The sequence below is a fragment of the Suricata suricatta genome, chromosome 17 (genome assembly GCF_006229205.1).
Source record: "Suricata suricatta isolate VVHF042 chromosome 17, meerkat_22Aug2017_6uvM2_HiC, whole genome shotgun sequence".
Taxonomy (NCBI): Eukaryota; Metazoa; Chordata; class Mammalia; order Carnivora; family Herpestidae; genus Suricata; species Suricata suricatta.
This window is the reverse complement of record NC_043716.1, coordinates 13,080,223-13,093,648: the sequence shown is the minus strand read 5'-3', so window position 1 is coordinate 13,093,648 and position 13,426 is coordinate 13,080,223. Positions and strand designations below refer to the sequence as shown.

Below are 13,426 nucleotides of genomic sequence, written 5' to 3'. Positions count from 1 at the left end.
GGTTGATTAGGTGGTGAAAATGGTGATATTAAAATTCTTCATTCCCTTCTTCATTTCTCCCGTGTCTTTTTTTTCCCCCACCAATAGCATTTAAGCATCTCATTTGCTTGAGAAAAACTCCTTTTCAGCATTTCCAACTATTTTTAAGATATTTATTTATGGTACTATCTTTACGTCAACTCCCTGCACTCATCAGCTAATTTAAGTGTGCTTTCTGCATGTTAAACCATATCCATATCATTTTACTGAAACCATTCTCATTAAGGTTATCATTGAACTCTATACTGAATGGAGCAGACCCATTTCAGACCTTATTTTTCTTAATAGCTGGATATTTTTGAATACTGTTGACTGCCTCTTCTTTATGAAGTACTCCCTTGGCTTCTGTGACATATTCTCTGCTCTTTTTACTTTTACCTCTTGAACTGCTTCCTCTCAGCCTCTGTGGCAGACTTTTTTTTTTTTTTCTTTTTTAAGTGTTGGTGTTCTGCCTGGCTCTAGCCTAGTCACTCTGCTCTACACATTCTCCATGGGTCCTCCATTGTCATGGGCTTCAATTACACCATCTCTAAGCTGATAAGTACCAGAGATCTGTTTGTAGGTCAGTTCACTTCAGAGCTGACTTTTTTATACTAGTTCATACGAAAAACCTTAGGCACCTTGGAATCAACCTACCTAAAATGGAATGAATCATACTTTCCTCTTCCCTTCACACATAGGAGTTTCCTGTTCAACTTCATTTTAAGCCAAAAATCTCTGGAAGTTATCCTTGACTGACCTTTCACCTTGCTGCCCACATCTAGTCACCAATCCTGTTAAGACTTACCTGGTAAATAATTTAAATCCATCTAATTGTTTTCATTCACTGCTAGTGTGAATCCCCATCATCTATCACCTTCATTACTGTAAGCCTCCTGTCTGGTCTCTTACTTACTTACCAAGTATTTTCCCTTATTAAACCTGGTGCCTGGTACATAGTAAGTGTTTTGCGATTGTTGAATTAATAAGTTGTGCAGGACACAATTACACATTCAGTGATTTGTTTGTACCTTGGTTTTATTGTTATTAGATCATCCTAGTATTTCAGAACTACTGTTATTCATGTACATTGCTAACATTTTTGGCTAGAGTCTCTCCATTATTAAACTGAATCTGTGAGTTACCATTTTCCCAGATAAGAGAATCCTGTAGGCAGTTCACATCATTAGATAAGCCTCACCCTAACATGACTTTTATCAGTGTTTGAGTCCCTAGATACTTGGCTTGGTGATGGTTAGTACTTAGAAACGTGAGGCTTAAGTAGTTAGAAGTTGTTAAATACCAAAGAGAGATGGTTGTCTGGACTGCCCATTGTGTTTGGTTCTCGTTCCACTATTTATTGCTGATGTTAGTGATATTTTTTCTGGATTTAAACAGAGATGTGGTGGTTTTAGCTGTCATTTGGAGCCAGTTGATCTCTAGGTTGGAAGAATCATTAAAGATGATAAAGTAAGGCTCTCAGCATGAATCCACTGCATTGGTGAAGTCTGTGAGCCCGAGCTTATAAACCCATAATAGTAATAGAGCCCTTTGCTTTTGCATGCGTGAAAAAAAAAAAAAGATGATAAAGTAAAATCCAGATTATATATGCTAGAATTGCTAAACAGAGGATTTTCATCAAAATCAATAGCTACCATTGGGAACATCTGAGCACTCACTTTTTGACTCAGGGCTCATATTTAAAACCAGGGTTTGCTCTCATTTTTCCCCCTTGACTGGCTTATTTGCCACTATGTATCTCCCCTGTGCATGGAATAGTGTGGCTGGCATGGCTTGAAAAAGGTACTCAAGAAATGGTCTCTTCTGTCCATGATTTGTCTCTTGATATGTGGTCCCACAGGTCCTTCATTAGATGTCAATTTAGTCTTATTCAGAGGATGATTTCCTGTTTCTTAAAAAAAATTTTTTTAATGTTTATTTTTTGAGAGAGAGAGAGAGAGAGACAGACAGACAGACAGAGACAGATGGAGCACCAGCAGGGGAGAGGCAGAGAGAGAGAGGGAGACACAGAATCTGAAGCAGGCTCCAGGCTCTGAGCTGTCAGCACAGAGCCCGACGCGGGGCTCAAACTGTGAGATCGTGACCTGAGCCGAAGTTGGACACTTAACCAACTGAACCACCTAGGCACCCCTGAAATATATTTTCTAAATACAGCGAAAAGTCTGTCTAGCTATTTTTGTACAGTGTGATAAGACAGACAAAACTTGTTTTGTAAAATAGGAGACTTGAAGAATAATTCTTTAAGAATAATTCTTTGATTTTTCTTAACTTTCGCCTACATTTACTCTAATTGAACTGATTACACTACTTTTTAGATGTTGATTTTGATGTTTAGAAATTGATTTTACATTGTTACAAATATAAAGGAAAGGCTCTGAAATATTGGGTAATATTATCCAAAAACTAGGTTAGAGAGAAAGTAAATTACTATGTGAGCACATAGACTTTAGGGGGTAGTCCATTAAGGTTTTTTTGGTTTTTTTTTTAGTTTATTTATTTATTTGTGAAAGACAGAGACTGCACAAGGTGGGCGAGGGGTAGAGAGAGAGAAGGAGATAGAATCCCAAGGAGACACTGTCAGTGCAGAGCCCAATGCAGGGCTTGAACTCATGAAACCATGAGATCATGAATTGAGCTGAAACCAAGAGTCAGGCGCCCCTAAAGCACATGTTTCTAAAGAACACAAAATAAGTTGAAATAACATTAAATTGTTCTTCATTAAATGCATTAGTTAATAGGGCATGTGATTGCTAAATAGTTTAATTACATTATAAATATCAACTAATCTAAGGTTATTAGTGACATTCAATTTTGAAGATTATTTCAGTTATGGTTAACATCTTTGGCTTGTGGACACTGAGATCCTTCTGTCATTTTTCAGATTGTATGTTTTTCGTAAATTAGTATTTGTATTTTTTTGTCTTTTTAAGATTTTATTTTTAAGTAATCTCAACACCCAACGTTGGGCTTAAACCTATAACCCCAAGATTAAGAGTCACATGTTCCACCATGCACCCCAGTTTTTTTACTTTGAGGATGAATTGTGGTCTAGAGAAGTTATGTGTTAATATTGAATTTTAATAAAATTGATGTCTATATTATCTGGCAGGTGACATGGTTGGGAATGGGTAAATTTGAAAGTAGTGCTGATTGGGCCCAGGAAACTATAAAGATAGTTTAAAATATATACAAATATGGCATTGATTTTAACAAAACATAATCTACCATTCAGTAAATCTCATCCTTGAAAGTGTATACAGCAAATAGTAATCTAGAAATCATTTAGATTCTAAGTGAAAGAAATTATCTTCTCTCTTTCTCTGTTTTTCTCCTTAGGTGGAATGAACCCTATTTGTTGACTGTCTTCTGATTACTGGTTGGATTCACTTGTAAAAGAATCGTCTTCCCCTGTGTGGACGCCACTTAGTGGCATATTTAATTAGAAATCCAGGGATCACAACACTTTTTGATTTCCCAAAGGAGGGACATACCACTATATCAAAGAAGCTTGATATTACAGCCAAAATGGTGCTGTCCCAGAGACAACGAGATGAACTGTAAGTTTCTCTGTTTCATGGTTTTTTTTTTTTTTTAATCCTTTCATAAAAGACAAAGTAGTAAGTTAAAATACAGCTTTGGGAGATATATTCTTAGATTCCTAAAGGATTTTTCATGTTCAAATATTGGTTTGGGCAGTTAAAACTGGGTCTTATTTTGAAATAGTGTTATTTACCCATATGACTTTATTGTGTAGAAGTTTAAAGCAGAACAAACAAGTAAGTTACTTGGGATGAGTTTTATCCTAAGCTTATCTTAAATGTGTTATGTTCAGTAGGAAGATAGAAGATTCAAAGCTCTTCTAAATTTTTTTGTCTAGAATCTGTGTATTTGGAAAGTGAAAGCTTTTTTTTTTTGTTATTGCTAATGCCTTACCTTTGCCTTCTTGTATTTTTATCTTTTATCATCCAGTGGCTGCTAGAGGATTTGATCTTTATGAGGTGGATAACACAGTAGTTAATGCAAATGCATTAATGAAAGGCATAAAATGATTTGACCACTGCTATTTTGTAGTATCTTATAGCATCCTGTATTTTATAGCATTCTATTTTTACAGATTTTTTTCCTGTGACTTTTTACAAAACTTTATTTGGAAATAATTTCAAATTTGTTGGTAAATTATAAGATTAGTACAGAGAATACTTAATTACATTTTATCCATTTGTTGTTTTGTACCATTTTTGTGCCATCTGTTTTATCATTTGCACTCTACCTCTGTGTGTGTGTGTGTGTGTGCGTGTGTGTGTGTGTGCAGGGTTTTTTCTTAAACCATCTGGGAATAAGTTGTGTACATTAAGGATCTTTACCCTAGAGGCACCACTGTGGCTCAGTCAGTTAAGTGTCTGACTCTTGATTTCGGCTTAGGTCCTGAGCTCACATTTGGTGACTTTGAGCCCCATGTTGGGCCTTGTGCTAGCAGTGCGGAGCCTGCCTGGGATTCTCTCTCTCTCTCTCTCTCTCACGCTCTTCTCTTTCTCTCAATAAATAAACTTAAAAAAAAAAAAAAAAAGTCCTTACCCCAGATACTTGGGTGTGCAGTTCCTAAGAATAAGGATAGTCTGTAAAACCATAGGACAGTTAGCAATTTGAGTAAATTTAACATTGATATGTTTATTGATTTAATCTGCTTTCCATATTCCAGTTTTGTCAGTTGACCCAATAATGTCCTTTATGGCAAGGTTCCCCCACCCCCTTCCCCTCTCTTTTCTCTTTAGTACATCTTTAGTAACCCAATCCAGGGTTAGGTATTATATTTAGACATTTGAATTTCTCTAGAACATTTCCTTAACGTTTCTTTGTTGTTTAGGACATTAATAGTTTTGAATAATAGTTTTTGTCTTTTGGGGTTTTTTTAATAGTGTGTTTTTCATTTTGTATCTAATATTTCTTCATGATTAGATTCAAGGTATACATTCTTGGCCAGAATTCTACACAAGTAATTTGTATTCTTCTCAGGATATCATGTCTAGAGACACGTTATGTCTATCTGCCTCTCAGTGGTGATGCTAATTTTGATCCCTTAGTCAAGATGCCTGATTTCTCCAGTCTATAGTTACTATTAGTTCTTTTTCTGTAAGTGTAAGTGGACCATGCAAAACAGTTATTTCCATCAATATTCCCCCATTAGATTTAACATCCATTGATAGTTCTTGCATGAACCATTCTTTACTACAGTGGTTGCAAAGTGCTGATTTTCCTACACAACCACTCATTCCACATTTACCAGTCATCATTCAGCATTTTACTGTAATCAAGGGACTTTTCTTTTACTCCTTTTTATTTACTTGTTCTTTCATTATTGGTACGAACTCCTCTAAGTTTTCAGTAGTTTTTATCATTCATTAATTTTCTTATACTTTTGGTGTTTGAATATCCTAGACTTCCATAGGAGCCCCTTCAGTTGGCTCTTATATATGCCCCTGTCCATGGGCACGTCCTTATTTTCTAGCATGACACGGTGTTCCAGGCTTAATGTGTACCCATCCTGCATTAATCCTTGAGTCAGTCATTGCACCAACACGTCCTGGTTTCTCTTAGTGGAGAATGAATGGTATTACACATCACGATGGGTACTAAGTATACTTACTGCTACTGGGGTGTTTGCTTCCCGGCCCTTAACGTAGACAGAACCAAGAAATATGTATTTGTAAACACATATACAGATATTCTGGTACACCTGTGTATTAAGGTTTCTCAGTCTTGGCCTTGGTGACATGCTGGGCTGAATAATTCTGTTGTGGGATGTGTCCTGTACACTGCTGCTTGTTTAGCAACATCCTTGGCCTCTACCCAAGGATGCCTCTACTAAATGCCACAATAAAAAATGTCTTGGGGCGTGGGGGCCAAAATCTTCCCCAGTTGAGAACCACTGATATACCTAGGCATGTACACGTATTTATTTTAGAAATCATGAGGCTATCCTGATACTTCTAATTCCAGTCTATTCCCACACAGTTGTTTCTTGTTTTCCTCTCGACCATATTTGTGTCTGTCTTCTGTAGCAAAATCCTGACTTCCAGCAGTAGCAGCACATTGACTCATTTGCTGAGTCTTATAATACTTCCAAAATAGTTTCAGAATTGCTACACTCTTACTACTTCAAAAAACAAACCTTCTGGAAAGGGTTTAGAATTTGTATGTAGTTCTTCCCTCACCCCCCCCACCCCCCACCCTGCTGTGTTTATAAGTTACTTGGATTAGTTTTGTTGTTTCTCTCTCATTCCCTGTGGTTATGTTACTCATGGGAAATATAGCTGGGTTCATCCATTCTAGTTTTTCAGTTTTGTGTGTTCTGTATTTCCTCCCCCTTCCCATCCTTGTAATTTAATATTTTGGATATTTAGAACATTATCTGTACAAAAATGTATACTCAGAAATCTTATAGGTCTTTATTTTTGAGAGACAGTGAGTGGGGGAGGGGCAGAGAGAGAGGGAGGCACAGAATGTCAAGCAAGCTCCAGGCTCTGAGCTGTCAGTACAGAGCCCGACATGGGGCTTGAACTCACGGACTATGAGATCATGACCTGAGCCGAAGTCGGATGCTCAACTGACTGAGCCACCCAGGTGCCCCAATCTTACTTTCTTCTGAATCCCTTCTAAATTACTCCCTCCTTGCCCCATGTAAGAACCAACTTCATGCATTGTTTCATAAAGAGATTCATGTATGTTTTCTTGTTTCTCCTTTTTTAAGCAAAAGGTAGCATACTTTTTGTGCTCTTTTGCACTTGGCTTTTTTTCAGTTAGCAATATCTCCTGCAACTCACTCCATATCTGTTCATAGAGATCCTCTTTTTCTTTCCTCTTTTCTTTTAACAACCAGCTAGTACTCTACTGTGTATATACTACAGTTTTTCAACCATTCTTTCATATTTGAACATTTAGTTTCCACTATTTTGCAATTAGAAATATTATAAGTAATAACTGCATATATACTTTTGTGTTATTGAAGGTGTATCTGGTTTTTAATCATTCTTGTTTCGAAGGCAATTCAGGTTTTTTTTTCTTCTATATGCCTTGTGTGTGCCTTATTACCCTCATGATCAAGATTAATATTTAAACATTATGGCCAAAAATAGAGATTTTAATTTGAATAAAAATCAGCTGATGAGAGAATTTGTAGAGAATTTTAGGGAAGAATTGACGTAAAAGTGCTCATTAAGCAAAGAATGTTTGTCTCAGATATAAATGTAAATTTGGGAATTTACATTTAGAAATTTGGGGAATAGAAAAATCTTGGAGTTTTTAGTTTTTAGTAAGGAAATAAAATGATGGTTTTTGCTTTTTCTCCCATTTTTGAAAGCATTATGAATATATATTTATTATGAGAGGAAGAAACAAATGTTTATATACTTCTTACAAGTAAGATACATTTTGGCCTTCAATTTACCTTTGTAACATTTAGCATTTCTAATAGTTTGGATACCAATTAGCTTTTATCTTTATTTTTTTTAATTCTTATTTTATTAAATTTTTAATGTTTATTTATTTTTGAGTGATAGAGCACAAGCAGGGGAGGTCAGAGGGGGGAGGAGCAGAGAGGGAGGGAGGGAGACACAGAATCTGAAGCAAGCAAGCAGGCTCCAGGTGCTGAAGTGTCAGGGCTTGTCAGCACAGAGCCCGATGCGGAACTCAAACCCACCAGCGGTAAGATCATGACCTGAGCTGAAGCCAGTGCTCAACTGACTGAGCCACCCAGGCACCCCCACCAATTAACTTTTAAATACTTTGAGGGGCACCCGAGTGGCTCAGTTGGTTAAGGGTCCTGCGCTTGATTCTTGGTTTCCACTCAGTTCGTGATTCATGGTTCCTGGGTTCAAGCCAGGAACCTCTTAACAGTGCAGGGCCTGCTTGGGATCGTCTGTCTTGCCTCTCTCTCTGCCTGCCCCTCTCAAAAGTAAATAAATAAAAATGTAAAAGAATGAATAGAGATGCCTGCCTTGGTGGTTCAGGCAGTTAAGCATCAGAGTCTTGATTTTGGCTTAGGTCGTCATCTCATGGCTCCTGAGATTAAGCCCCTGCATCAGGTTCTTTGCTGACACACTATGGATCCTGCTTCGGATTCTCTCTCACTTTCTCTTTACCCCTCCCCAGCTAACCTCTCCCCCCTCTTCCTCCCTCTCTCTCTCTCTAAGTAAACAATAAACATTTTTTTAAAAATACGTAAGTTGGGTTGCCTGGGTGGCGTCCAGTCAGTTAAGCATCAGACTCTTGGTTTTGGCTCAGGTCATCATCTCACGGTTTGTGAATTGAAGCCCTGCATCAGGCTCTGTGCTTGGTAGTGCAGAACCTACCTGAGATCTTCTCTCTTCCTTTCTCTCTGTCCTTCCCCTGTGCTTGTACTCTCTCTCTCTCCTTCTCTCTCTCTCAAATAAATTTAAGAAAACAAATAAATAGAATGAGATATTTTGGAGGTAGAAAATGAAATGAATTTTGATGTACTGGAAAACAGTTATCTGAGCAGTACTGCTAAGTGTGATTCAACTCAGCAAATTTGTTTTTACTACTCTGGGGCATACAAATATTGAATAATAACAAAACATTTATGTGGATATGACAAATATCTTTCTTTTACAGATAAATTGAGGCTGGGAGAAATTAAAATGACCAGTTTCATGACTAGTATTAGAGTCAGAACGAGGTTCCTGATTTTAAGTTTGCTATTCATTAAACTCAGTTCTATCACCAAAATTAATAGATGTCAAAATGTAAGCATTGCCTCCTTGGTTTTTCAGTCCCATTTTCCAGTGGTGGCCACCATTGCCTCTGTATTATAGTCTTTTCAAATACTTTCCATGTATTTGCAAAAATTTCATGAGCCATCTTTTTTTCTTAAGATTTGTAAAATAGAGTTATACTCTACAACCTGTTTTTAATCTTTGTCACTCTGATTTTGGAAATGATATTATCTGTTAGTTTATCTCATAGTTGACTCTTAACAAAATGAGCTTACATCTGTATTTTTGTGTCAAATTTTACGCATTGATCTTCCTCCATGAAAGATGAAGTTTGTTTTGTGTTTGTTTTGTTTTGTATTATTACGCTGTCCTGTTTGATAATATTTGTACTGTGTTTGATTTGTTGCTCACCCCTAATTCTTTTGTTCTACAACTTTCCCATTCTTGTATTCCTTTTTTGGTTAACGGCTATAATGTAGTGTAATTGACACAAAGAACCATACATGTTTAATGTATACAATTTGTTAAGTTTAGAACATTTTTCTATTCTTATTTTGATTACTCTGTTAGTTGGGTGAATTCTGTCATTGCATATCTTTTTCAAGATTATCTCCTAAATGGACCCTGTGAATCTTTTTACATCTTAGGGATTAATTTTTTTCTTGTTTCTGTAAGTGAACGGCAAGTAAGGCGAGTAAAAGTTGGATGAACAATTCTTAGGTAACACATTTTTCCCACTTAGAGTTACAGATATTAAGGAAAAGTTACCATGTATAGGACTGCAAAGAAAAATCTAACAATTCCAAAAATGCAGAAATCACATAGGTCTCATTTGCTGATGGTAATGAAATAAAGTGAAAATTAATAGGAAAAGGAGAGCTAAGAAAAACCTATCCATGTGGACATTTCAAAATGTACTTTTAGGGATACCTGAGCAGCTTAGTTGGTTAAGCAGCAACTTCAGCTCAGGTAATGATCTTGCAGTTCATGAGTTCAAGCCCTGCTTTGGGCACTGCGCTGGTGGTGCGGAGCCTCCTTGGGATTCTCTCTCTCTCTCTCTCTCTCTCTCTCTCTCTCTCTCTGCGCCTCTCTGCCTCTCCCCTGATTGTGCTTGCTCTCTCAAAATAAAAAAATTAAAAAAAAATTTTTTTTTAAATATAGTTCTAGGGATGCCTAGGTGTCTTAGTTGGTTAAGCATTCAACAGACTTTTAATTTCAGCTCAGGTCATGATTTCACAATTCATGAGTTCAAGGCTCACGTCAGGCTCTGCCCTGACAGCATGGAGCCTGCTTGGGATTCTCTTTCTACCACTTTCTTTGTCTCTCTTTCTCAAAATAAACAAACTTTTTTTTTTAAGGTACATTTAAATATTGGAGTTCAAAGAACAGCATGAAACTTAATAAATAAAGAAATTGATAATAATGAGGGTACTTATAATAAAAACCTGTAGGATGTAGCCAACATAGCAGACAAAAAAATTAGATAGTCTAGGGGCATCTGGGTGCCTCATTTGGTTAAGCATCCGGCTTCAGCTCGGGTAATGATCTCACAGTTTGTGGGTTTGAGCCCCGTGTCGGGCTCTGTGGTGACAACTAGCTCAGAGCCTGGAGCCTGCTTCAGAGTCTGTATCTCCCTCTCTCTCTCTGACCCTCCCCTGTTCGTGTGCTCAAAAATAAATAAAAGACATTTAAAAAAATATTTTTTTAACTGAAAAAAAAATTAAATAGTCTAATGAATATTAAAAAAACGAAGGTCAGAAATGAGCCACACATTCAGTTCAGGAATAAGACAATAAAATAAGCCCAAAGGAAGCAGATGGAAAGGATTAATCATTTTTTTAAATTTTCTTTTTAATGTTTTATTTATTTTTGAGACAGAGTATGAATGGGGAGGGGCAGAAAGAGAGGGAGACACAGAATTGGAAGCAGGCTCCAGGCTCTGAGTTGTCAGCACAGAGCCCAACACGGGGCTCAAACCCACGAACGTGTGATCATGACCTGAGCCGAAGTCAGAGGCTTAACCGACTGAGCCACCCAGGCGCCCTGGATTAATCATTTTTTAAAAAGCAGAAATTAATAAAATAGAAGATATAACGTGGTAAAACTTGATTGGCAAAATTAAAAACTAACTTTTAAGAAAGACCATAAAATAAAAAAATATATAAGTTAAATAAAGAACATAAAACTGATGAATAAAGAGAAAAGACAAAAATGAACAATACAGTAATGAGAAAGGCAACATAAAATGAACTCAGGAAGGGCACCTGGCTAGCTTAGTTGATAGAGCCTGCAACTCTTGATCTTGAGGTTGTGAGTTCCAGCCGCATGTTGGGTGTAGAGATTACTTAAAAAAAAAATCAAAGAGAGTCAGTAGTTAGAATTACTGGGTTTAATATGGTAGCCAGAAATAAGATGGCATAAAAAAATCAAATCATTGTTGTTATTGGGTAGTGTCATAGAAAAGATTTCTTTGCCCTGTTTCTAGTGAAAATAAGTGAATAGTGGAAAGATGTCAGAGCACCCAAATTATTAATGAAGTTAAATAGAATCATAATTAAAACCTAAACAATTTTTCATAAATTTGACCAGCTTGATTCTGAAGTTTATCTTGAAGAGGAAAATGCAGAAAAACAGTGAGGCAAAATATAAAGGATTAGTGAGAAAGGAACTAATTGTACCAGATAGTCAAACATTGCTGCTGTAAAGGTAGTAAGTAAAATATTTTTGTAATACACATGAAGGTTAGGGGAACAAATAATATTCAGAGACAGGCTCATTTTATCTATGGAAATTTAGCATATGTTATTCTATAGCATTTCACATCAATAGGGAAAGGTACTAACTATACAGCAAATAGTACCATCAATTGTACTGAATAAAACTTGAATCCAAAGGACGTAAAAGCCCAAATGTTAAACACAAAGTAACAATATAAAAGTGGTAGAAAAAAGTACAGCCTTTGGTAGGATAGGACTTTCTAAAGATACCAATTGTGGAAACCAAAAGAAAAATAGATAAATATGACTATATCAAAATATAGGGGGCACCTGGGTGGCTCAGTTGGTTGAGCGTCAGACTCTGGATTTGGGTTCAGGTCATGATCTCACTATTTATGTGTTTGAGCCTCAAGTTAGCCTCTGCTTAGACATTGCAGAACCTGCTTGGGATTCATTCTCTCTCTCTGTCTCTCTGTCTCTCTATCTCTGTACCTCTCCCTCTCCCTCTCCTTCCCTCCCTCCTCCTCTTCCTCTGCCCCTCCCTCTCCCTCTCTCTCTCAAAATAAATAAGTGTTAAACAAAATCTCCTTATGAAGATTTTCTCAAAGTCCTCAAAGATTTAAGTAGTCTCAGTTTGTGGTATATTTAATCTTTCCATTCTTTGAAAACGGATTTTTAATTGAAATATCTCATTCAGTAAAATGCATCATATTTTGATCATTCCAGATAACAAGTACTGCCACCCTGTACTGTAGCAGTACTGGTAATTTTTCCTGTTGTTCATATTAGACTTGTCAAAACAATAAGCCAGTAACCAAAAATACATACTTCATTTGTGAATTTGAACCAAAATTATGAAATTGCTGATTGTTTTAACAAATGTTTTTCAACATTTGTTAACAAGAATGAAATCTAGGCATCTCTACAGATAAACAGGATACAGTCAGCAAGGTCAACATTGTTGATTTTCTGTAGAACTCATACAAAGCCTTTTTATTGTGCTTTTATTTCACAAAAGATTTGATCATATTCTAAAGGATTGTATTGGAAGAAAAAACATGGTAGGAGAGGAAGGCAGTGCCACAAATAATAGTAGTTGAGAAAGTTATATGCTGAGTAGCTCCTATTTCCTGTGTGAGGTTGTGGTCAGCCCCAAGGATGGGATGGAATTAGGTAGTTGAGAATAGAGGCAAAGGGACCAGGGACAAGTTAATGATTCATCAGGCAGCAGTGGAGTGACAACCATATATTAGAACTTGACCTATTCTGATTCTAAAAATATAAGTCCATTATTAGCAATATTGTAGATTATTGATTATCCTCCTGTTCGGTGCAGGGTAAAAACAAATCAACAAATGGAACCTATATTTAGCAAGGTAATTTTGGAGATGCCTATTATGAATATGACCTGATTTTAAGGCATCTTCACTTTTATTCTCTAGAGCTTGATTTGTTATATGTTGATCTTCCTTTGGTTGTTATCCCATGTAATCTACCTCTATACTTCTGATGAATAGGTCTTTTAAAAATAACACTTTTTGGGACACCTGGGTGACTCAGTTGGTTAAGTGTCCAACTTTGGCTCAGGTCATGGTATCTTGGTTCATGGGTTGGAACCCTGCATTCGGCTTGCATTGACAGCTCAGAGCCTGGAGTCTGCTTCGTATTCTGTCTCCCTGTCTTCCCCTCCCCCACTTATGCTTTGTCTCTGTCTCAGAAATGAACATTAAAATAATACCACTTTTCATTAAATTGCCTTTTCTTAAAAGCTTTGCATGTCCTTCATAAGCTGCTTCTATCCTGTCTTTTTAGCCATTTCTCTCATTATCTTTCTCTCATTTCCAGTACGTATGGATTGCTTTTGAAACAATTGAAAATAATAGTAGTGATTATAGGCCTCCTTGTCTTTTTCTTGACTCCAGTGCAAATATTTATAGT

At 36.6% G+C, this 13,426-nt stretch overlaps 1 protein-coding gene across 1 annotated transcript in view; it reads left to right on the top strand.

Annotated features, from left to right (window-relative positions):
* The window catches only part of PAFAH1B1 (platelet activating factor acetylhydrolase 1b regulatory subunit 1), a 78,517-nt gene that overhangs the window by 33,955 nt on the left and 31,136 nt on the right, over window positions 1-13,426 (top strand). The window contains exon 2 of the mRNA XM_029927190.1: window positions 3,376-3,596. Within this exon, the coding sequence (XP_029783050.1) occupies window positions 3,565-3,596 (32 nt within the window). The 5' untranslated portion in view covers window positions 3,376-3,564. The remainder of the gene's footprint in view (window positions 1-3,375; window positions 3,597-13,426) is intronic.